The 24153-nt window shown below is 40.2% G+C and overlaps 1 protein-coding gene across 2 annotated transcripts in view; it reads right to left on the bottom strand.

The window, feature by feature from the left end:
• LOC134541947 (lipase 3-like) overlaps positions 1–24153 on the bottom strand; it is a 48661-nt gene that overhangs the window by 5447 nt on the left and 19061 nt on the right. For both annotated transcript variants that reach the window (XM_063385702.1, XM_063385703.1), the window contains exons 5-7: positions 22749–22995; positions 4494–4655; positions 3818–3902 (exon numbers count right to left, since the gene is read on the bottom strand). In XM_063385702.1, the coding sequence (XP_063241772.1) occupies positions 3818–3902; positions 4494–4655; positions 22749–22995 (494 nt within the window). The remainder of the gene's footprint in view (positions 1–3817; positions 3903–4493; positions 4656–22748; positions 22996–24153) is intronic.

Below are 24153 nucleotides of genomic sequence, written 5' to 3'. Positions count from 1 at the left end.
TTTGTTAAAAAATCGTGTTATAAAAACGAAATAATATTATTCCCCTACCGTGCTGCCATCTACGGTGACGGACACGAACCGAATAAATCGCGATATCTATCCGCTATCGCGGGAACCAGGCACTCCTTAATACATATTTTCCTTTGTTTATCGCGAGGGGCGTTATTATTAATGAATTATAAATAAAATTTCGTGGCCAGGGCTACAATTGCATATGATTTTGAGCACTGGAAGACATAACAAAAATATTCTCTACTGATTTTAATCTCTGGTTTTCATTGCTTATTACAACAACAATTTCGGCAATAAAGGTTAATTATTCTTGTATTTTAAAAATTTGATTACTAGTATAATTTCAAGTATTTATTCTTTTATTATTAAAATCATTTCATCAATGTTTTGTTATGACATCACGTTAAACTATTGTCCGTAAACTGACTTTACAGACAACCAATTTTTTTTTACTTTGGTCCTCAAAGATATTTTATTTAAAAGGCTACATCTATCGTTATATGATCATAACAAGTTTTGGTTGGTTTCTTACAACTAGTTTTACTGTAACAACATATTTTGATATTCAAAAATGCGTTTTTTAGTAAATAATTTAAAGTGACTGAAAATGGGACCCCAGGGCGTGGGCCGGGTTTCGCGAGCTTGCTAAGGCTATCGAAGAGCATGAAGTGTGTTTTCCGTACATCGGTCTGCAATGATAGACTGTTACAACTTTTCCGCCTTTGAATGCTACAGTTTGCTGTGGATGACATCGCCAGTGTGGTTCGCATTAATGCGAGCAAGAGCTGTTGCTGTCCGGCTTCATGACATAATGCGGGCAGTTGGAAGGATTCGCATGCCAAATTGAGGTGCTATATTTGCCGTGGACATGACAAGTAAGTAAGGCTCCCAACATTATTTAAGTAGGCCCACAACCTGAAGATGTTAGCACATTCCTTGGAAAATGTCAGAACTGTGCCGGAAATTAGGAATTTCGACACATTTTTTTTCTAATTTTATATAATTTAAATTATTTTTGGAAATTTTATTTGCTCTATAATTCGGTTACTAAAGGGCGATTTACACTTTGTTAGTCTGGTGTACTCCCCTAAGTTAAACTTTTTCCCAGTAGTCTGAAGCACCTTTCCCAGAGACGTATCTGATATTTTGCAGATCTAATACTTTGTTGGGTGCCCGCTTAAAATTTCCCTCGCTTACAGGCACGTCCCAGGCCTGTAACGTTACTTCACTTCATGACTAAAACCGCCTACAGCAGCTCTGGACGAGCTGTTACCATTTCTCAGAGGCGAGCTGACCATAGCCTTTACTGTCACGAATACGTATTAGGTTCTCTCCTCGAAAAGCACGTCATGGACGCTTGTTCTCAGCGTCGTTGCACTTTTGTTCACCCCCCTCCTCTCACGGTTATAAGAATTCGCCTAAGGCCAATGACAGGTCAGAAACCCCAGCAGACAGCGACCGTCTCCAAGGACACCTTGCATAAAAAATGTGTGTGCCAAGATGGACCGCACACGATACCTAGCGGCAAACTCGCTAACCGCCCAGCCAACTTACCCTGTAGGCCGCCAGAGTGTAGCACCTGACTGTCCCTTTAACCCTTGGTTTAAGCAGACGCCTTGGGCGAGTCGATTCTTTTTATTTCAGACACCTCTCAACAGGTAGAGCTAAAGTCGGCTAGTGCTACCAACTTCGAGACATCAGTCAGATTTTTTTATGACGCCCACTCGGGGAACTTCGGGACCTTTCGGTCCGGACTCCCATCCCCCTCCCCTCCACTTTTGATTCTAGATTTACTTTTAATTACGAGATGCGGTTCTTCGCGGGACACTTCGCGCCGCGACTGCAGACGGACCGTTTGATTATCGGCGAGTCGTCGAGACACTGCAAGACTTCCATCCGGCCGCAACCGACTATGTAGTCGCCTAAATAAGGGATGCTATCCCTATAATCTTTTTCAAGTAGTTTAGTCCGTCTGCGTAGTACAAAATGTAATAGTTATTTTTCTTTTAATTTTTTTTGAAGTGATGAAAACGACCGCGCCCAGCCGCGTATTCGCGGGATCCAGTTCCCGGCTGGCGACGCATCTGTAAATAGAAGTCAACTTCCCTGTCTGGTGAGTACGATCCGCGACTTTCCCCAACCTCCCCTTAACTTTTCCGGGCATTTTCTGCCCCATATACTGTCTGTGTTCAAGTTCTGATCAGTTTTGATTCGGACTGTTCCAGACAGGGTCCGAGAGCCGGACGCCGAATTGGCATTTTCATCTCCCTTCCTCTACAACACACAGGCGCCCTGGCATCATGTTCCCGCGTGATCTACGGAAAACGAAGCCCCGACCTCCGGTGCTTCTGTATCTTTTGACCCTTTTCTGAACTTCCTTTAAATTACGTCGTCAGATGCAGTTAATTATATAAACATAATTTCTGGACTTTAAGTATATAACCTGGGATCGTTTAGACATATTTGTATTTTTTTATTGGTTTATGTATTTTTAGTAAATGAAACTTTTGATAATGCCATGTACGGCCGGCCAATAATTTTTTTTTAATATACCTGAGAACTGTTTAAGAATGTAATTAATATTGTACGTTAATATTTTCTTGTATCTGTTATAAGTTTCCTCAGTATGGAGTAATTATATTTCAGACGGAATCACACCTTGTTTTTGTTCGTTTCTAATAAACTGGTGAAACCTGAAGATCCACCCAGCAAGGCAAAGATGGTGGTCAGACCGTGGTTTGCTGCTACAAAAATAATAGCAGTTAGCATGGTTTGAACCTTGCTACAGAACTCAATAGCGATCTCCAGTTGTTGTCTATGTTGAAGAAAAAAGTTCCTCAAGAGAGAGCAATATTAACGGATGTGGGATTTTAGTCCCACTGCCAATCTTGGTTTCGTTAAAGGGTACAATTTTAAGGAACGGTAGGATTTTACATCACACCTTACATAGTGTCACGAGAGCACGCGTGGTTTAAAGTTCTCCAAACCACAGAGTCTATGAACTAGTATTCTTGAAATAATAATTTTGTTGTGAAGCCCGGCTTAGTAATTTGGTATAAGTTTAGTAGCCATTTAATATGTTTAAATTCTTTTTCTATATGGTTCGTAATTTGTATAGTAATTATTTTAATATTTATTTATGGTGTCAGAAACTTTAATGTTTATTATAAGTATTATAGTGTTATTTCTAATTGACATATTAAGTTATGCAAATAATTCAATTCACGAGGCTGTATTTTGCAGTAATTTAAGGAACACCATTCCTGGTTGTAATTTTTTTGATAAAAAAAAATTGCAGCAAACATATTTATTTGAGAGTTGTCAATACTTTCCCTATCTGGACTCGTACCAATATTTTTAGTAACTCTGCTAAAATCTTTAGCTTTTCTTTGCTTTTATTTCTTTGTTGTAAATTTATCTGTACCCTTGTTAGAGTGAGAACACGTCAGCGAAAGTATGTGCATGAAGTAAAAACGTAGGTACATAATTTTTATTTCGTGTTTCTGCCATGTACATTAGGATACACATATCCCAGTTGGGTGCTGGAATTGTGGACTCTCACTCTACGTAAGGGGAGTGCCCACAAAGTTCTGAGTTTGACCCCAGCTGCCATTGCTTGAACTCATCACTCCTTGCGCTACCGACTTAGAATACCGACCAAGGACTGGAACTCATACCTCCCTTTACAACTTCCATCACGACAAAACTCATGAGGAAGGGACTCAACAAAAGTAGGCTACGTGGTGGAAATCCAGTTGCGGATGATTGAGATCAGTGATAATAGGTGGATGGTTTTACGCCTCACCTGAAATGATGTTTTGTCCAAAATGAGCAGCAGTATTGCGAGAGCTGCCAGCTGGGAAATGGCTCAAGTTGATGTCTAGTCTCGTCTGAAACATGAACCAGTATTCAAGCAATATTGTAGCTTCCCAGAGGTAGAGCTTTCATTCTGTTGAAAATAAAATTTAATTTCGAAACAACTGCTGTTCTTGGTGAATGAGTAGGAGCTAGATTACACTTTAATGCAATTTACTCCTACTCTTTGCTATTTATCTATCATAGTAAACCTCAATCAAGAAACTCACCAGAATTGCATTTTGATTAAACTGACAACATAGGCATTGATGAATACTACTGAGAATAAAACGATAGTGTATTTATTACTATAATAAATAAATGTTACAGGATCATGTTCCACTCCCCGCCATAAAAAACCATTAATATACAACGTAGCTATTTATAGACGATATGATATATAATGATATAGTATATGTGAATGTAATACAACAAGCCATGTTTGTTCAAAATAATTGAAATTCATGGAATATGATACTCATCTTAAACCTAAGGTAACATGATTTCTTAATGTAGTAACATTGAGTTTTTGTACTGTAATCCCTTGCATATGCAGGTAATGGGTGGTAATAGCAGCATGTTGTTAGCATAAGGAGTGGAAGAGTGTGCACCAAGTGGCCTCTTACCTTGTTGAGGTTGGCCAAGTTGTAGCCGCTGATGTGGCCTAGCACACGCATGCACACTGGCTGCATCAGCACTCTGTTCGGACCACATGCTGAACTGACCAGCTGGTGCCACGGCGAGTCCCTAGGTAGGATCTCCCCCACTCCTAGTCGGTCCAGAAGTATCTGCACACACCATCACAGCATCACTACAGCTTGCCAGCTATGCCACTCTAGAGCCTCCTATCGTCATTCTTCACTCTCACATACAACCACTCCATAGTTTGCCCATCTCATTCTGGGTGCCTTCCAGCATACAAACTAAGGTTGGTTTGGTATGAAAGCAACTCTAGGAAATTCATACACTCTTCAGTTGCTGTTAAGGATGTGTAGAATTGCATGTATAGTAGCTTTTAGTAGTTTTGTGTGGAGCATGATTGGTTTTGTGTTATGGCCACAGCCTGAAAGAAGAACAGTTAAGGTTATGGCCACAGAAAAACCAGTACAATATAATTTATACTATACAGAGCTATGCGATAGAACACACATGGATATACAACTTTATTCATCTGCAATAAACTTTATGTCAGGCCTGGGAAAAAGTCAAGAATTTGTTAGCATCGTGAAAGAATAATGTGTAAAGATGAATGAACTGTAATTAATGTGTAATTCGGTGGTGGCTTTGGTCAGTGAGCTGACAGCATTGCAAGAGTCACTGACGGCCCTGATGTAAACAAAGCAAGATTGTTCGAACGCAGAAAGGCTGCTACAAATATTCTTGTCCCTAACACTTACGAGGTAAGCAACCTACCGATCCCCCAGAGCAACAGCCAGGCGTAATTCTGAAGAGCCTTCAGCTGTAACCTCTCTCCCTACTGGCGATACGCGCAACTCTTCACACACTGCTGGGAGTAGGGCAGGTCGTACAATTCAAAAATACCCCAAAAACCAATCTGCCTAGATGGCCATCTAGAAGTTTTCATCCTATAGAGTGTCTGCAGTAACTTCTTAAAAACTGTAAATAAAAATATTTAGGGTTAAATAAGGAACCAACTAGCATAGTCATGTTCACGAACACACTAATTCCGTTAATAAACAATTTTTTTTTTAGCCCTTTAACCCAACTCAAAATTGGAAGAAGCCTGGTCCTCGCCTATTACAAAACATATTTCTCCCAAATATCTTAAGTTGATACTGGAGTTAAAATTATGAGGAGCCTTAATACCACCTATTTTACACACTTTGGGCCACAAGTAGTCTGAAACCTACACCGAGAACCGCATGAAAGACTACTAACTAGAGAAAGCATTTCCTACCAAACCATGATATTTGTTTGTTTGTTGCAGACTGACCAATAGAAGATGGGTTTGAGCAAAGAGGAACATATTCAGATCATCTTCTTGTGCGGGGAAAGAAGTTTTAGAGACGTAGCTGCAGAATTTAACAGACTGAACCCCGAACGACCACCGATCAAATTCTCGTGCGTGCAGAAATTAGTGACATGATTTAAGGAAACAGGTTCCATACAAGATAAACCTCGCAGTGGTGCCCCACGACGATCGACTGACGAAACAACATCAATAGCAATTCTTGGCAACTTCGTAAGAAGTCCCAAGAAATCTCTGCGGCGAATGGCCACCGAAACGAATGTTTCCAAAAGCAGCATCCACAGAATTTTACAAGCGCATAAATGGCACCCGTACAAACTTCAACTTCTGCAGAAGTTAAGCGAAGATGATCCAGATCGTCGAATTGAATTCTGTGAGTGGGCCGTGGATAAATGTGCTGTGGATCCCATCTTCCCAAGCACAATTCTGTTCAGTGATGAGGCGAATTTTTACGTCTCTGGTGAAGTTAATCGGCAAAACACGCGTTACTGGTCTGACAAAAACCCTCATTGGATGGACCCAGCAAAAGAACAGGGCACTGAACGCATCATGGTATGGTGCGGGCTATGGAAGGATCGGATCATTGGCCCTTTCTTCTTCCAGACGACCGTGACAGGTGTCGCATACCTGGACATGCTTCGTGATGAAGCATTACCAAGTGTCCTGAACGAAGAGGGGGAATTTCCGACATGGTTTCAACAGGACGGGGCTCCTGCCCATTACAGCTTGGCAGTTAGGCACTGGCTTGATGAGCAATATCCTGAACATTGGCTGGGACGTCGGGGAGCAGTGGAATGGCCAGCACGAAGCCCAGACCTTACGCATTTAGACTTTTTTCTGTGGGGCCACCTGAAATCCTTGGTTTATGCAGAGAAGATTCGATCCTGTGCACATCTGCGCGAGCGGATAATTGCAGCCTGTTCACAGGTCACGCCAGATACCATTCGCCGTGTTATAAACGACTGGGTTAAAAGACTGCGCCTTTGCATTGAACAGAATGGTCAACATTTCGAACACATTTTGTAAATTTTGTATTTTCCCTATGTACCCTGACTTATGGGACATCCTGTATATGCTAAAATAGGCTTATACAGCAATAAATACAATCAGCTATATATATAAGCTATATATATATTCTGACTATATAAGTTAGAACTTACAGAGTTACAAAAAAAAATGTTAAAGTCCAAATGCAGATTGCTCGAAAAATTACTAAAATTATACCAAATTTAATGAAAAAAAACCAGTCCCAGTGCATCTTCATATTTATAGGGCGCACTGTTTCGTTGTATTCCAAGACATTCGGGTAGGCTATTAATAAGCACTGCCTTGTTGGGATACAACCGTAACTTACTAACTTGCTGGCAATATTCCAGAGTGTCCTAACCGAATACCAGTAAGAGAATATATCGGTTGTCGTTTTAATAAACGGTGTCCTGCATGAGGCATTTTTGATACTTTTAAAAAATTTATTAATGCATTATAAACACTATAACTTGTGTAAAATAAATTTAAAAATAGTTGTTGGATTAATTTCTATAAAGACTTCTAATAAATATTGTCGCTTACCACATAATACCATCTATTTAACATTTCAGTAACTTTACATAAGTGTAAAAATAATTTATTTTCAAGAAAACATGGTGTGTGTTAAACTTAATATTTTTATTATAAAACAACATTTTGGATACTTTTTTTTTTACTATAAAGCAAAGGTAACCAACTACACTCCTCCTATTACCTCAGCATGAAGCCTCTTGCAGTGTCTGCTTTGTGTATTTAGGCAGTTCCATTTTTGTGCGACGGTGCTGCTATATCTAGGATTTTTTGCCGTAAAAAATGTATAGGTAGATGCGAAATGTTCACTATAACCACTTTGAAACCAGTTTCTATACTTACGCAGTGCGTCGTCTGTTAAAACATCTTTTGATATATTTCCTTACTGGTATACGGTTTGGACACATTTTCGAATATGGCTCGCAAGTTAGGTTATGGTTGATCTCAACAAGGCAGTGCTATTCGCTACCTTATCCGAACATTTTTAAACACAGCCGTTAGTTATCAAGATACTTGGGGTTACTGAGCCTCGAAACAACACACAACTATAGTGAAACTGCACATCCAGCAGGTCCCACTTTGACTGCACTCTCCACTTGCATTGGCGCCTTGCTTACACTGGCCTAGCATCACTGCAGTCCATTAGTATCGGGCGCAATTACCACCCACATAGGATGATGTTTACACAGTTTGTGGCGCCCAGCATAAACACAGCTACAAAAGAGAGCCTATTCAAAGTTCATTCGGGCTGACTTTATCTCAAACCCATTTCATTCAGTTACTTGCCCATATGCCTTAAAATTCAGAAGTCGTGTTTACTCATGCAGCGACTTACCAGATCCTACTCCAAAAAGATTCAGCTTTAAATAGGCAGAGCAAAAGGCACGCTACACACATCAACTAGGGGAAGAGATAGGTATGAGCTACATTTTATTTCCGCTGATTTCTGTTTATCTTGTACAAAATTTTATAGGGCATTTACACATAAAGAATTATAAATTTTTTAAAAATAAACTTGGTAACTTTTTAAACTGAAAGTAGTATGTAAATGGGCATACTAAAACAGGCTTCAGGCTGTGGTGGCTGTGGTGGCGACCGCCATCTTGGTTTGTAACGTCACGGCGGCCATTTTTTACTCAAAATTCCTCAAAATTGAATCAAAATGACTCAAAATTTCCCGTTTTCGAGGGAAAAATTCCCGTTTCGAGGAAAAATTAGGATTTCGAAAAACCACAAATGTCTTTTGCCTTAGAAAGAACACAAATTCCTGATATAGGCTTAAGCATCCATAACTACAGCCTCCGATAAGCATCTTTTAGGATTATGACATCACCGTTGCAATTTTCGTTACGCCCGCCATCTTGAAAATCCGCAATTTTTATGTTAGAAAATCGGGAAAAATTTTAAAAATCATTAAAAAAATTATTTGATCGAATTAAATAAAAATCTTAAAAACCACTGTTGCAGTTATCGTTACGGTCGCCATCTTGGATTATATAAATTTTACAAATTTCGTTACACCCGCCATATTGGTTGAGTACCATGTCATTCTTACACTTTATGTTACGACCACCATATTGGATCCTATTAATGTTGCAATTATCGTTATGGTCACCATCTTAAAATTTAGACGCCATCTTGAAAATCCGTAATTTTAATGCTAGAGATTCGGGAAAAAATTTAAAAATCATTAAAAATTAATCAACCTAATTAAATAATAAAAAATCCTTAAAACCACCGTTGCACTTTTTCGTGACGGCCACCATCTTGAAATCACCCGCTGGAGATCACCATCTTGTTTTCGTCCGCTAGAGTGTGCTTGTTGTGTATATTCTTAAAAACTGCTCCAGATCACCGACAAAGTTACCAAGCAGCTTACCGCGGCACCATCTTGAAGTCCACTGCTCTCCCAACAGACAGTGTTGCCAGATGACTAGGCCTACTTGCAGGAGTAATATCCATCCGCCGAATCCCACGATAAGAACACGTGTATTATTTTACCGAACATTACCGCCCGCCGAGACCGGCTGAGGTCTCCAGCATTGTCATAACACAATTTACACTATATACAGTATGATATGTCACTTGATGCACCATCACTATTGTTGTGGGAGACGATACAACTTATGTACCGGACGCCGCAGTTCTCCTTTCTGTGTGCGTACGTCTACCACTCTTGTGATGCCATCATTCCCAGGGTGGAGTTTGACGACTCTCGCTAGACACCATGACAGGGGTGGGACACGCTCTTCTCCCACCAGGACGAGCTCTCCCACCTGAAGACCAGGCTGTGTCGTGTGCCATTTACCCCGAGGCTGCAGCTGATGTAAGTACTCTTGATACCACCGTGTCCAAAACTGGTTGGCAAGGGCACATACCATTTTCCATCTCCGAGATAAACAAAGATCACTATCTCCATTCTTCTCGTAAGGCTCAGGCAGCGAGACCAGCGGCCGACCAATTAGAAAGTGACCAGGGGTAAGGGCAGTCATGTCATGCGGGTCAGAAGAAATGGGAGTGATAGGCCTGGAATTCAGAACAGCCTCCACTCGAGTAGTGAGCGTCATCAATTCCTCAAGAGTCAACACTTGGCTGCCAATGATTCGCCTTAGATGGTATTTTGCTGATTTGACTGCAGCTTCCCAGAGTCCTCCTTGGTGAGGAGCGGCAGGAGGTAAAAAATGAAAGGTGATCTCATGCGACATAGCAAAGCTTTCCACTAATGGGGATTTAAGGAACTGTTTAAAAACATGGCCCAGCTGTCTCGAAGCACCGATAAAATTAGTGCCACAATCAGAGTACAAATGAGGGCATAGACCTCGTCGTGACACAAATCGAGTGAGAGCAGCAACAAAACTATCTGAAGTCAGGTCGGTAACCACCTCTAAGTGCACGGCTTTTGTGACAAAACATATGAAAATGCAGAGATAGGCCTTCTGGGCAGCACACTTCCGCAGCTTGTTGGTTCGGATATGGAGTGGACCCGCATAGTCCATCCCAGCCCGCTCAAATGCGCCAGCTGGTGTGACACGTGCAGCAGGTAAATCAGCCATCAGGGGGGATTTATTGACAGGCCGACATCGAAAACAGCGATTACATTTGAACACACTGGATCGAATCAGAGACCGGGCCGACAAAACCCAGAACTGTTGCGATAACAGGGACTGAAGGAGTTGTGGTGGGGCATGCAAATGCTTCAGATGGTAATGATCCACCAAGGCTTCAACAGCAGGATGGTCCTTTGGCAAGATAATAGGGTGTTTAGCTGAAAATCCAATATCTGCATTAGACAACCGTCCGCCCGCCCTGACAACACCCTGTTCATCCAAAAAGGGGGCCAGACGCTGTAGTCGCGTGGAACAATTTTCCTGTCCCTGTAGCTGTCTCAACTCTTTATGAAAACATTCACGTTGAATACACTTACATATGTGAAGTGTTGCTAGTTTCAATTCTGCTGTGGATAAATTTCCAGAGTTACGATGATGTTTGCGACAGTTGTTGATAAACCGAAGTACATAGGCAATAACTCGAACCAGTTGGGGCCACGACGACAGTTTCCGCAACACAGCAAATTCTTCAGGGGGTTCATTGGTGTTCACCAAAACAAATGATGATGCCTTTAGTTCTGGAACTTCATTGGCATCATGGGTCATAGCAGACACAGGCCACTGATCATGAGGGTCAACCAACCAGTCAGGTCCATGCCACCACAGGTCATGAGCCACAAACTCTGAAGGCAATAACCCACGAGTAGCACAATCGGCTGGGTTTTCACAGGACGCCACATGTTTCCAACACTGCGGGGGGACATACTCCTGAATTTGAGTAACTCGATTGGCAACATAGGTCTTCAAAAGATAGGGTTGGGTTCTTATCCACGACAGAACAATGGTGGAATCAGTCCAAGCATAAATAGCAGCAATGTTTAAGTGTTGGACTAGGAATGCCTGACAATAGTGTAATAATTTGGCTAATAAATGGCCACCACACAATTCGAGACGAGGAAGTGAGACTTGTTTTAGTGGGGCCACACATGATTTAGCTAACAGAAGACGGACACATACCTCCCCTTGAGTATTGCTACTCCGCAGATAGACAGCTGCAGCGTATGCTCGTTCTGAAGCATCTGAAAAACCATGCAACTCGACTGTACTCTCACAAGGACCTATGAACCGAGGTATAGTAAGGGTTTCCAATTTGGACAAACTATCACGGAATCGATTCCATTTCTCCTTGCTCGGTGATGGTAGCATGTCATCCCAACCCAACCCTTGGGTCCACAGCCACTGCAACAGGATTTTTGCCCACACTATGACAGGTGACAACCAGCCCATAGGGTCGTATATCCGAGCTATTTGTGATAAGACAAATCGTTTTGTTGCAACACCAGTGGTAACAGAAAGGCAATAGGAGAAAACATCCTTTTCAGGGTTCCACTGTAAACCAAGAATGTTGACAACTGGTTCAGATGACAAATCCAACAATTTTGGAGTTTCGCGATGTAGTTCAGGAACATCATCCAAAAGATGAGGCTGGTTGCTACACCATTTTCTAAGTTCGAAACCTCCTAGACTTAAGAGTTCAATCAACTGAGTCTTTAACAAGCGGGCTACCTCCAGTGAAGGAGCACCTGTGACAATATCATCAACGAAAATGTGATTCAAGAGAGCATTTTGAGCTAGAGGAAACTTGGCACCCTCATCAGCTGCCAGCTGGTGTAGGGTCCGAATGGCGAGGAACGGTGAAGGCGATAACCCATATGTTACAGTGTTCAGCTGAAAAACCGATAGTGGACGAGAGGGATCAGTACGCCAGAAGATCTGCTGATATGGCCTGTCCTCTTCGTGGATCAATATTTGACGGTACATTTGTCTTATGTCACAGGAAAAGGCCACACTGTACAGCCTGAATCTTAGAATAACCTCACATATATAATTCTGTAACTTTGGTCCAGTAAGCAATATGTCATTCAATGACACTCCATTTGAAGTTTTAGAGCTCCCATCGAAAACCACCCGTAATTTAGTAGTAGAGCTGGACATTTTTAACACTCCATGATGAGGGATGACACAACTGGAATGTCTTTGATCCTCCCGACCCTGGGTTGAATAGCGATAAGGTTCCATATGCCCGGAAGCAATGTAATCATCCATGAACTCTTGGTACATGCTCTTCATAGCGGGTTGGGCTGCTAATTTTCTTTCTAAAGCATAAAATCTGTTTTCAGCATGAACACGAGAATTACCAAGAGGTTGTGCTTGAGGGTTTAAAGGAAGCCGGACCTTGTATCTACCAGACTCATCTCGTGAGTGTGTGGTTGCGAAGTGGGTTTCACAATAATCCTCAGTTGGTTGTTTGGGCATCACACTAGGTGGTTCCTCCGTTTCCCAGAATTGCTTCAGGGTGAGCTCAAGAGAACTGTCTAATCCTACAAACATGGATACAAGCCCCAAATCCGGAGTCGCATGTAGTTCCGGGTATTCACCCAGAAGCATCCATCCAAGTTTGGACTCAAGTACAACAGGCATGTGGTCACCTAAATCCACGCGCCCACTCATGCAGACCTGCGCATATACATCGGCACCCAGTAGTATATCAACAGGACCAGGCTTATCAAAATGAGGATCTGCCAATGCTAGGGAACCTAACCGAGAACGAACGCATGGATCAACTGTCGTTCGTGGTAGGTTATTTGTGATCTTGGATACAACATACAGTGAGTGATTGAATGTACAGTTTGATTTTACTGATGACTGAAGTGTACACTCAATAATTCCAGTCAATTGGACTGCTCCTTGAGATAATCCAAACACCCTTTCTTTGACCTTCTGGATAGGCACCGACAGAATCTTAGCAGCCGGCTCAGTAATGAATGATGCTTGGGCAGCATTGTCCATAAGACAACGCATCACGTGGGGACGATTATCTGAATCATAAACAATAACCAAGGCAGTGGACAGTAAAACAAAAGTGCGACCTTGAGCTGACGAGACACCGACAAATTGTTCAGAGGCCTTGTGAATACCATCTGAACTCTGGTTTTTAACCTTCAACATCAGTCTGACCATCAATGTGAAGCAATGTATGATGCTTCTGTTTACATCGGAAACAAGTTTGTGTTGACAAGCAAGAGGCTACCGCATGAGACGTTCCAAGACAATTAAAACAGAGTTTCTTGTGTCGTGCAATCGCACGTCTGTCTGATAGTGAAGAATTGACAAAATCAGGACATCGATAAATAGAATGACATGTTTGCTGGCAAACCACACAAGGCCTTGGCAGTTGGGGTTCAGAACTGGCAACAAATACAGATTTAGGTGGGTGGGAAGAGTAGGATGGTTTGAACTGGTTTGTTCGATGTGTTGTTTGACCGGTACCAGGCCGGGTCCCTGCATCACCTGCACAGTCCATGGTGGAGACCCTTGCTTGGAGAAAATCTATCACTTCCGATACCTTGGGTATTGTGTCGTTACGCCCTGCACGAGAAGTTTCAAACTTTGTGCGAATTTCCAAATCTAACTTTCTTATGAGGATAATGGCAAGCAGTGGATTATCTGTAGTGATGTCACAGTCTAAGCCCTTCAAGGCTCGAGCATTTTCGTTGAAGGTATTTACGAAATGCCGCAACGATTTCAGATTAGCTGTGTTCACAGGGGGTAAGTCAAGGATCCTCTTTATGTACAATGTTGTTAATTTTCTGAGATTATGATACTGATTGGTCAGCAGTTCCCAAGCTACAGAATAGTTTTCTGACGTAATAGGGAGATTTCTCACAACTTGCAATGCGTCTCCTTTGAGACAGCCCACCAAATACTGAAATTTCTCAACTTCTGCCAATGAGTTGTTACCGTGAATGGACGCCTGATAAAGTTGAGAAAACATGGGCCATTCCTCCCACTGTCCCGAAAATACGGGGATATTAATTTTCGGAAGTCTAACTTTCACAGGACTATCAGCTCCAGGTGGACTAGGTTCACTTTGCACAACATGTCGAGTGAGGAAGGAATTAACAAGGCAACGTGTTTCAGACAACAAGGTGAAAAAACTATCATGTTTCGCAGAAAGGACGCTTTCATCAAACTCCTCGGGAAGAGGATCTGACTGTAAGAATTCGTTGCACAGAGCATTAACAGCCGTTTCAACGGTGTCTAGTTGAAGACCCAAAGCGTTAATATTATGCACAGCCTCAATAGTGACATCAGGAGGTGCTATTATTGCCCGAATCCTTTCACTTATGCGCTTTAACTGAGTCTCCTGAAGATTGAACCTGAGCACAAATGCTTTGAAACCCATTTCACAGAGAGAAATACGAGGATGCCAAACGTAATACCGTATGCCTAACTGCTGCAACGAACAATGACCGGGATCGACTCCAGCACAAAATTACACACAAGGTTAGGTTACATTCGTACGTCTTGGATACTGAAAATATGGCACCGTTAATCTGCTTTTCACACAAAAAAAACCTTGATGAAGACTTCAACAGAAAAAGACAACCAAAGTACTCACCCACGTGTCCGATACTACTATGCGTGAAATATGCACTCAACCAATTTAGGCCCAAACCTGAAAACCATATTTTTATTTTGTTTGAAGTAGATATTTGAGAAATGTTTTTGTGTTCAAGCGAGATGTAGCTTTGAGCGGATTCCAAGGCGATGACGCAGCTTCAGGCGATGACGCAGATTCACCCGCAAAACACGATTTGAAACATAATTAACGTTGCACACGGAGACCAAATAAAACACCAACTCGAGTTCGGTAACTTAATCGTGCGATGATCCGGCCCGGAGGACCAAAAATGTTGTGTATATTCTTAAAAACTGCTCCAGATCACCGACAAAGTTACCAAGCAGCTTACCGCGGCACCATCTTGAAGTCCACTGCTCTCCCAACAGACAGTGTTGCCAGATGACTAGGCCTACTTGCAGGAGTAATATCCATCCGCCGAATCCCACGATAAGAACACGTGTATTATTTTACCGAACAGTGCTGATACCATGTTAGTAAAATTATCTGGTAACCATACCTTTGTCCTCAACTGTTGACATTGAACTTTGACCTTGACCTTGAACTTTGACCTTGACCTTGTAATATGACCTTGACCTTAAACTTTGACCTTGACCTTGAAATTTGACCTTGACCTTGAAATTTACCCTTGACCTTGAAATTTGACTTTGTCCTTGAAATTTGACTTTGTCCTTGTCGACCATCATGGATCCGTCATTTTATGTTTAGTACATGCTACCAGGAGCTACCACTTGCTGGAGTACTCCATCTTGTGTGTGTACTCGTATTATAGAGTACATTTCCATCTGGATAAATTTATTCTAACCCGCTACAGTGCAGTAATCATTTATTACCGAGGTGCCCCCGCCATCTTGAAATTCGGCCGCCATCTTGAAATCATGTAATAATGTAGCTAGAAAAGCGGGAAAAAATCCAAAATTCATCAAAAAAATCACTCATTAATTTACATATTGATTCAATCGATTCCCGTCCTTGATTCGATACTCGATCGATGCAATAATGTTTAATTTTATGTAAAAAATAATAACTTCAATAAACCATGTTCAACGTTCTTAAAGAGACTTTAAATCCTCTACTACATTCATCGTATCAAACATCAAGACCAACATATTGGTAATTCATAATTTTAATGCTAGAGATTCGGGAAAAAGTTCAAAATTCATTAAATAAATTTGTAATCTATATACTGATTGATTATATCGACTAAGGTCCTTGGTTCGATCCCTGGTCGATACAAAACAACTTTAATTTTAAAAAAGTACCAGAAAAGTGTAAGGTTCGAGAAATAAAACACCACAAAGTCTTTTACAAACATTATATTTATTACACAATTTCTATCCTACAGAATCACTTGTGAAAGCCATCAATCTTATAAACATTTAACCCTGCATAGACGTGCAACGACTACTTCTTAGCTCCAACAGCTCCAAATGCTCCAACAGCTCCATTAGCTTCAAATGCTCCAAACGGCCTCCAAATGATTGACAGCTCCAAATGGCTCCAAATGCTCCAAACGGCCTCCAAATGCTTGACAGCTCCAAATGGCTCCAACAGCTCCAAATGCTCCAAACGGCCTCCAAATGCTTGACAGCACCAAATGGCTCCAACAGCTCCAACAGCTTCAAATGCTCCAAACGACCTTCAAATGCTTGACAGCTCCAAATGACTCCAACAGCTCCAAATGCTCCAAATGACTCCAACAGCTCCAAATGGCTTCAACAGCTCCAAATGCTCCAAATGACTCCAACAGATCCAAATGGCTCTAAATGCTTCAAAAGGCCTCCAAATGCTTGACAGCTCCAAATGGCTCCAACAGCTCCAAATGCACCAAATGGCTCCAACAGCTCCAAATGCTCCAAATGCTCCAATCAGCCGCCAAATGCTTGACAGCTCCAAATGACTCCAGCAGCTCCAAATGCTCCAAATGGCTCCAACAGCTCCAAATGGCTCCAAATGCTCCAATCGGCCTCCAAATGCTTGACAGCTCCAAATGACTCCAACAGCTCCAAATGCTCCAAATGGCTCCAACAGCTCCAAATTCTCCAAATGGCTCCAAATGCTCCAAATGGCTTCAACAGCTTCAATTGCCCCAAATGGCTCCAACAGCTCCAAATGGCTCCAAAAGCTCCAAACAGCCTCCAAATGCTTGACAGCTCCAAATGCTCTAAATGACTCCAACAGCTCCAAATGGCTCCAAATGCTCCAAACGGCCACCAAATGCTTGAAAAATTTAAAATAATAACAAACAAATACATAAAATTCTGGCTTGTACTTGAACTCTATCTTTGCTCATCAATGAGAAGTTCACAAGCTAGCAGAATCTATTTATGTATTTTTTTGTTATTATTTTAAATTTTTTATTAATTTATTTTTATTTTTAAAAAATTTTTCCCTCTAATTTTATGATATCAAAGAAAACGTGTGGTGGTTTTCTCCGTGTGCTTCTGATTATTCTTGTCAATATTATGGTAGTTTTCTCCGGGTTCTCCTGATTATTCTTGACAATATTTTGATGGTTTTCTCTGGGTGCTTCTGATTATTCCTGACTAGACATCTAATGGTTTTCTCCGAGTGCTTCTGGTTACAGATGAGAAATTGATCTCTGCATGAAGGATTTTTTTACTTAATGAGGCATGTCATTTTTTTCAAGGTTACATGTAATTAGTGAATTTCTGCTACTTAATTAACACTTGTAATATTTTTATCAGGTGGAAATTAAAAAAAAAATATCATTACTCAGTCAAATAATCTCTGAGAAATCTAAGAAGCACTAGCAGGAAGGACGAACTTCCTTCTCCTTGGAATCTAGCGAAGCCATCCTTCTTTTGCGATCGTTAGTGAGCATCCCGCATCCCGCATAAAATAATTAAATATTATTTACCTGCAAGTAACATGTGGCGACATCTGTTGTTGAAAAGCAGAACTACTTGCAACAAGTACCTTTGAATGAGATAAATTAATTCTCGCTGATGAAATAATTGAAAAAATTCTATTTAAGTAATATATCTAATTTAAAACTCTTAGTTTGCGTCTGGCATTAGTCTCAGTAACTAATATGAATCCTGATTCGGGATTAGTTGCTGTATCAAAACGTCATCACTGTAGATACTGTAGCAAGGTGTTTACCTTGAGAAAGATTGCTAAACGACATGAGAGAAGCGAGTGTAATTTGGGTCCTTGTCAAAAACCATTTAATTGCAGTCAGTGTCAGAAATCCTTTGGTAGAAGATATTACTTGGATAGACATTACAAGACCTGTACAATTAAGATGAATAAAGATAACGAAGACTGGGCTACAACATCGCGGAAGAGGAACGAAGGCGAAAAAGCTAATGCTAAAATTACTGATCTGGATCAAGATAATAATTTAAAATTTAAAACAAACGAAGAAAGTTGTAACCACATTAGAAATGAAAAGATATTTACTCCAATATCTAGTCGTCTCCATGAAAATGAGAAAGATGGAGAACCATCTGAGGCTTACAAGGTCGAGGACTTTGATGAATCATCTGAAGCGGGCATGATTGAAGATTGTGGTGACACATCTGAGGCTGACATGATTGAGTACTGTACTGAAGCACCTAAAGCAGGCAAGATCGAAGACTGTGATGGCGGTCTGAGACCAAAACGATGGAAACGACGTAATAAAATAAATTATCCTGATCAAGTTTGTGATGCTGACATGATTGAAGACTGTGGTGACACATCAGAAGCTGGCATGAACGAAGACTGTGCTGACACATCTAAGGCTGACATGATTGAGTACTGTGCTGAAGCACCAAAAGCAAGCAAGAGCGAAGACTGTGATGGTGGCTTGAGACCAAAACGATGGAAACGTCGTAATAAAATAAATTATCCTGATCAAGCTTGTGATAATCACTGGCAAGATGACGAAAGTGACCTTGTGGTTGGTGTAAAACGATAGACACCAGAGATAATAACATTTCTTATAAACATGCAAGGATGATGAACGCAGCAGAAGAGATTGATTATACCTCATGGGAAGATCGTAACATATTGGTTGACAGGCTACGACTACTACATGGATCGCTTTGTGCAGGAAACTATTCGAACATTAAAGAAATATCCTTCATACTCAAAGAACTGAGGGAAGCTGGCTACATACAATAATGGCTTAAATTAAATGTATGTGTATAAACTTGAAGATAAATTAATATATTTTCTTTACAGATGGTAGCTACCATTTATCGAAATCTGATTTCTAAATAAAACTTATAACTTAAAGGTGTAAAAAAACGCTACCACTGCCAGTCAAAATGTATACTAATAAATACATGTCAGTAATCATGCCAAGTTCGATAAGAAAAGTAATTGGAATCAGTTCGAACCAAATGAAGATGGAGCTGATGGAGCATTTGGAGCCTTTTGAAGCATTTGGAGCCTTTTTGAGCTGTTAGAGCCATATGGAGCATTTGGAGCTGTTGGAGCCATTTGGTGCATTTGGAGCTGTTGGAGCCATTTGGAGCTGTCAAGCATTTGGAGGCCATTTGAAGCATTTGGAGCCATTTGGATCTGTTGGAGTCATTTGGAGCATTTGGAGCTGTTGGAGCCATTTGGAGCTGTTGGAGTCATTTGGAGCATTTGGAGCTGTTGGAGTCATTTGGAGCTGTCAAGCATTTGGAGGTCGTTTGGAGCATTTGAAGCTGTTGGAGCTGTTGGAGCCATTTGGTGCTGTCAAGCATTTGGAGGCCGTTTGGAGCATTTGGAGCTGTTGGAGCCATTTGGAGCTGTCAAGCATTTGGAGGCCGTTTGGAGCATTTGGAGCCATTTGGAGCTGTCAATCATTTGGAGGCCGTTTGGAGCATTTGAAGCTAATGGAGCTGTTGGAGCATTTGGAGCTGTTGGAGCTAAGAAGTAGTCGTTGCACGTCTATGCAGGGTTAAATGTTTATAAGATTGATGGCTTTCACAAGTGATTCTGTAGGATAGAAATTGTGTAATAAATATAATGTTTGTAAAAGACTTTGTGGTGTTTTATTTCTCAAACCTTACACTTTTCTGGTACTTTTTTAAAATTAAAGTTGTTTTGTATCGACCAGGGATCGAACCAAGGACCTTAGTCGATATAATCAATCAGTATATAGATTACAAATTTATTTAATGAATTTTGAACTTTTTCCCGAATCTCTAGCATTAAAATTATGAATTACCAATATGTTGGTCTTGATGTTTGATACGATGAATGTAGTAGAGGATTTAAAGTCTCTTTAAGAACGTTGAACATGGTTTATTGAAGTTATTATTTTTACATAAAATTAAACATTATTGCATCGATCGAGTATCTAATCAAGGACGGGAATCGATTGAATCAATATGTAAATTAATGAGTGATTTTTTTGATGAATTTTGGATTTTTTCCCGCTTTTCTAGCTACATTATTACATGATTTCAAGATGGCGGCCGAATTTCAAGATGGCGGGGGCACCTCGGTAATAAATGATTACTGCACTGTAGCAGGTTAGAATAAAATTATCCAGATGGAAATGTACTCTATAATACGAGTACACACACAAGATGGAGTACTCCAGCAGGTGGTAGCTCCTGGTAGCATGTACTAAACATAAAATGACCGATCCATGATGGTCGACAAGGACAAAGTCAAATTTCAAGGACAAAGTCAAATTTCAAGGTGAAGGACAATTTTCAAGGTCAAGGTCAAATTTCAAGGTCAAGGTCAAAGTTTAAAGTCAAGGTCAAAGTCTAATTTCAAGGTCAAGGTCAAATTTCAAGGTCAAGGTCAAAGTTCAAGGTCTAGGTCAAAGTTCAATGTCAACAGTTGAGGACAAAGGTATAGTGACCAGATAATTATACTAACATGGTATCAGCACACTCTAGCGGACGAAAACAAGATGGTGATCTCCAGCGGGTGATTTCAAGATGGCGGCCATCACGAAAAAGTGCAACGGTGGTTTTAAGGATTTTTTATTATTTAATTAGGTTGATTAATTTTTAATGATTTTTAAATTTTTTCCTGAATCTCTAGCATTAAAATTACGGATTTTCAAGATGGCGTCTAAATTTTAAGTTGGCGACCATAACGATAATTGCAACATTAATAGGATCCAATATGGTGGTCGTAACATAAAGTGTAAAAATGACATGGTACTCAACCAAGATGGCGGGTGTAACGAAATTTGTAAAATTTATATAATCCAAGATGGCGACCGTAACGATAACTGCAACAGTGGTTTTTAAGATTTTTATTTAATTCGATCAAATAATTTTTTTAATGATTTTTAAAATGTTTCCCGATTTTCTAACATAAAAATTGCGGATTTTCAAGATGGCGGGCGTAACGAAAATTGCAACGGTGATGTCATAATCCTAAAAGAGGCTTATCGGAGGCTGTAGTTAAGGATGCTTAAGCATATATCAGGAATTTGTGTTCTTTCTAAGGCAAAATACATTTGTGGTTTTTCGAAATCCTAATTTTTCCTCGAAACGGGAATTTTTCCCTCGAAAACGGGAAATTTTGAGTCAATTTTGAGGAATTTTGAGGAATTTTGAGGAAATTTGAGTCATAAATGGCCGTCGTGACGTCACAATCCAAGATGGCGGTCGGCATTACAGGCACCACAGACTGAAGCCTGTTTTAGTATGCCCATTTACATACTACTACTGAACATACAAACATGATGTCAATTGGAATATCAACAGTAAACAACCACCTAGTGTGAGGTTCTTTTAAGAAAGGTTTGGCCAACTTTATGACTCTCGAGGGACACAGGAACACGAATTAAGAACTTGCACTTTTTCCCTAAAAGAATGAAGTTTCACATGATGGCTCATTTCTGTCATAGAGTACAAACTCATTTTGCAAACAGTAATACTATATGTTCTACAACTAGACACTTCTTATTGTTGCAATAGGTTGTAATTTCTTTTATCAGAGCTCCATAACAAAAATCATGTCATGAATTTAACATATTGCAATAAACTGTGTACAAAAAAGGATAATTAAGCAATTTAAGTACTTCAGAATTGTTGATTATATTTCCAAGAGGGATTTCAATGACAAGCCTCAATAAATAATCATGAATAACAGCTTTGACAGTTGATAAATCATAAAACACCTACAAGATTTCAGCTTCTATGGGTACAATCATGTATGTAGGCATGGTCATTCTCTCATTTACATTATTTAGAATATCTACAACCACACTAGGTTTGATGAGCACGCTACTTAACTTGTAGTTGACAAAAGTTTCAATGGCTTGGCGTAAATTATAAGATTCAAACGAGCATTTTTATGGGCTTCACTAGCTCTAAGGAATATTCCTTGTAAATCTACTCTGGAATAAACAGTAAATCTAGTCTATGCTAACATGTCTATATTTTGAGTAACATTTTTATACCGAATTTCAAACTGAGTTAAATAACCGTGGAAATTTTTCTTACAAAATCAGTATTATTGATGATTTTATGCTCAAATTTATGTACCATATTTAATGACATTATCTGCAATAATATTATACTTTCCATTAAAAATTTTCAGACATTGATTCTGAATTTCCAGGTCATCAGATGTTGCTACCCAAAAATTGCTTTAATGACATTTTTTCCTAGATTAAATAAAACTCTTTTCTGTCTCCTAATAACATTTTTTTTCCTAGCAACAAAAAGGTTAAACTTTCAACTTATGCTTGAAATTTACTTCAGGTGTCATTTAACTGAGCTAAAGCAAGACTAAATTTATTGTGAAAAATGTGGTTCAGGGAGTGAGTGGTGATGGTAGTGCCTTGTTGGTGCACACGGACTTGAAAATGGGGATTTTAATGGGTTACCTTGTTGATGTGCATGGATTTGAAGATGGGAATGGTGACGGGACTCTTGCCGTGGTGCATGTAGGAAGCAGGCGCAAGTCCAAACATCACTCGTATCTTCCTATTGTATTCCGGTCGCAGGTGCAGCATCGCGAAGAACACGGCGGCCCCCATGGAGTGCCCCACGTAGAACAGGGCTTCGCTGCGAGTCTCGTTGAGGATGAAGTCGATTACAGCTGGCAAGTCGTACTGGCCCATCTGGTGCCAGCTGGAGACAGTCGTAGCGATCGTCAACAGCGTCTTGCTCTACACAACTTGACTCGTTCACCGGTAAGCCAGGAGAGGGGCAGATAATGACAACATTTATCAAAATAATCCTTACATTGATCTGACACCCAGAAATCTTTGCACCGAATTTAAATGGTGCTTAAACCAATTCCATCTCGAAATTAAGAAAACTTAAATTCAAATAACTCACTGCTTTTTTTTAAATTAATAATCAGTTGTTCAGTATGTTATTTCTGATACAAATCATAAAACATATATTGATTTTACATAACCACACAGGATCGTGGGTCTGTGGTGATTGCAATGTAACTCATGGGCGAAGATCATGACAACTTCGAGTTGGTGCATTTTAATATTTGAGGCACGATGTCTTAAGCCTCTGTAACTTTGTGGTGTAAGATTATATCTATTCTATTAGTTCAGGTGACAGTTTACAGAAATAAAAATTTTATTTTCCACAAATATATGTCTATGATATTTCTTTTGAGATATTCACACCCAACAATTTATACCTTAGAGATAGAACACAAGTTATACCATCGTCGTATGAAGGGTCTTCCCACATTGCAGCAAGGCTCCTATGAGCATTATAATGAGATGTGATAAATTTATTTTACAGTATCGTCATACAATATCAATAAGAAGCAAATATAATATGTGCAATTCTGCAAACCTGAAAACACCAGTAAATTTCAGCAGTATTTAATCATTAAGTTATGAACTCTACCTATGTCTCCACACTAATAATCAATAATTATTGCTACTGGATGATGATATAATCATCCCTAAAATGATATTAAGGTAAACTAGTTATCTGTATGGATCGGTGAATGGAAACTGTTCAAAAATATATTATTAAAGGAAAAATATTATTACATTGAGTATTTTCCAGACATGATCACCCTGTTTGTCACACATGTAAAACGTGAGTTCACACACACCCACATGACCCACCTAGGAATGTGGCAGCCCTCATCATCTGTCAATACTTGACGCCAATTAATCTCTGGGCTGTGCTTTTAAAATCTGGCCCCACAAACTGCATTAGAGGCAAGAGAAGTGTGATGCACCATGTGACCTCCACCATAGCCTTCTGCAGCCCCACCCACAATGTGCGTCATCTGCTGCTGCTTGTCAA

This window comes from Bacillus rossius (genome assembly GCF_032445375.1).
Source record: "Bacillus rossius redtenbacheri isolate Brsri chromosome 4 unlocalized genomic scaffold, Brsri_v3 Brsri_v3_scf4_2, whole genome shotgun sequence".
Lineage (NCBI taxonomy): Eukaryota > Metazoa > Arthropoda > Insecta > Phasmatodea > Bacillidae > Bacillus > Bacillus rossius.
This window is presented reverse-complemented; position numbering and strand designations above follow the sequence as displayed.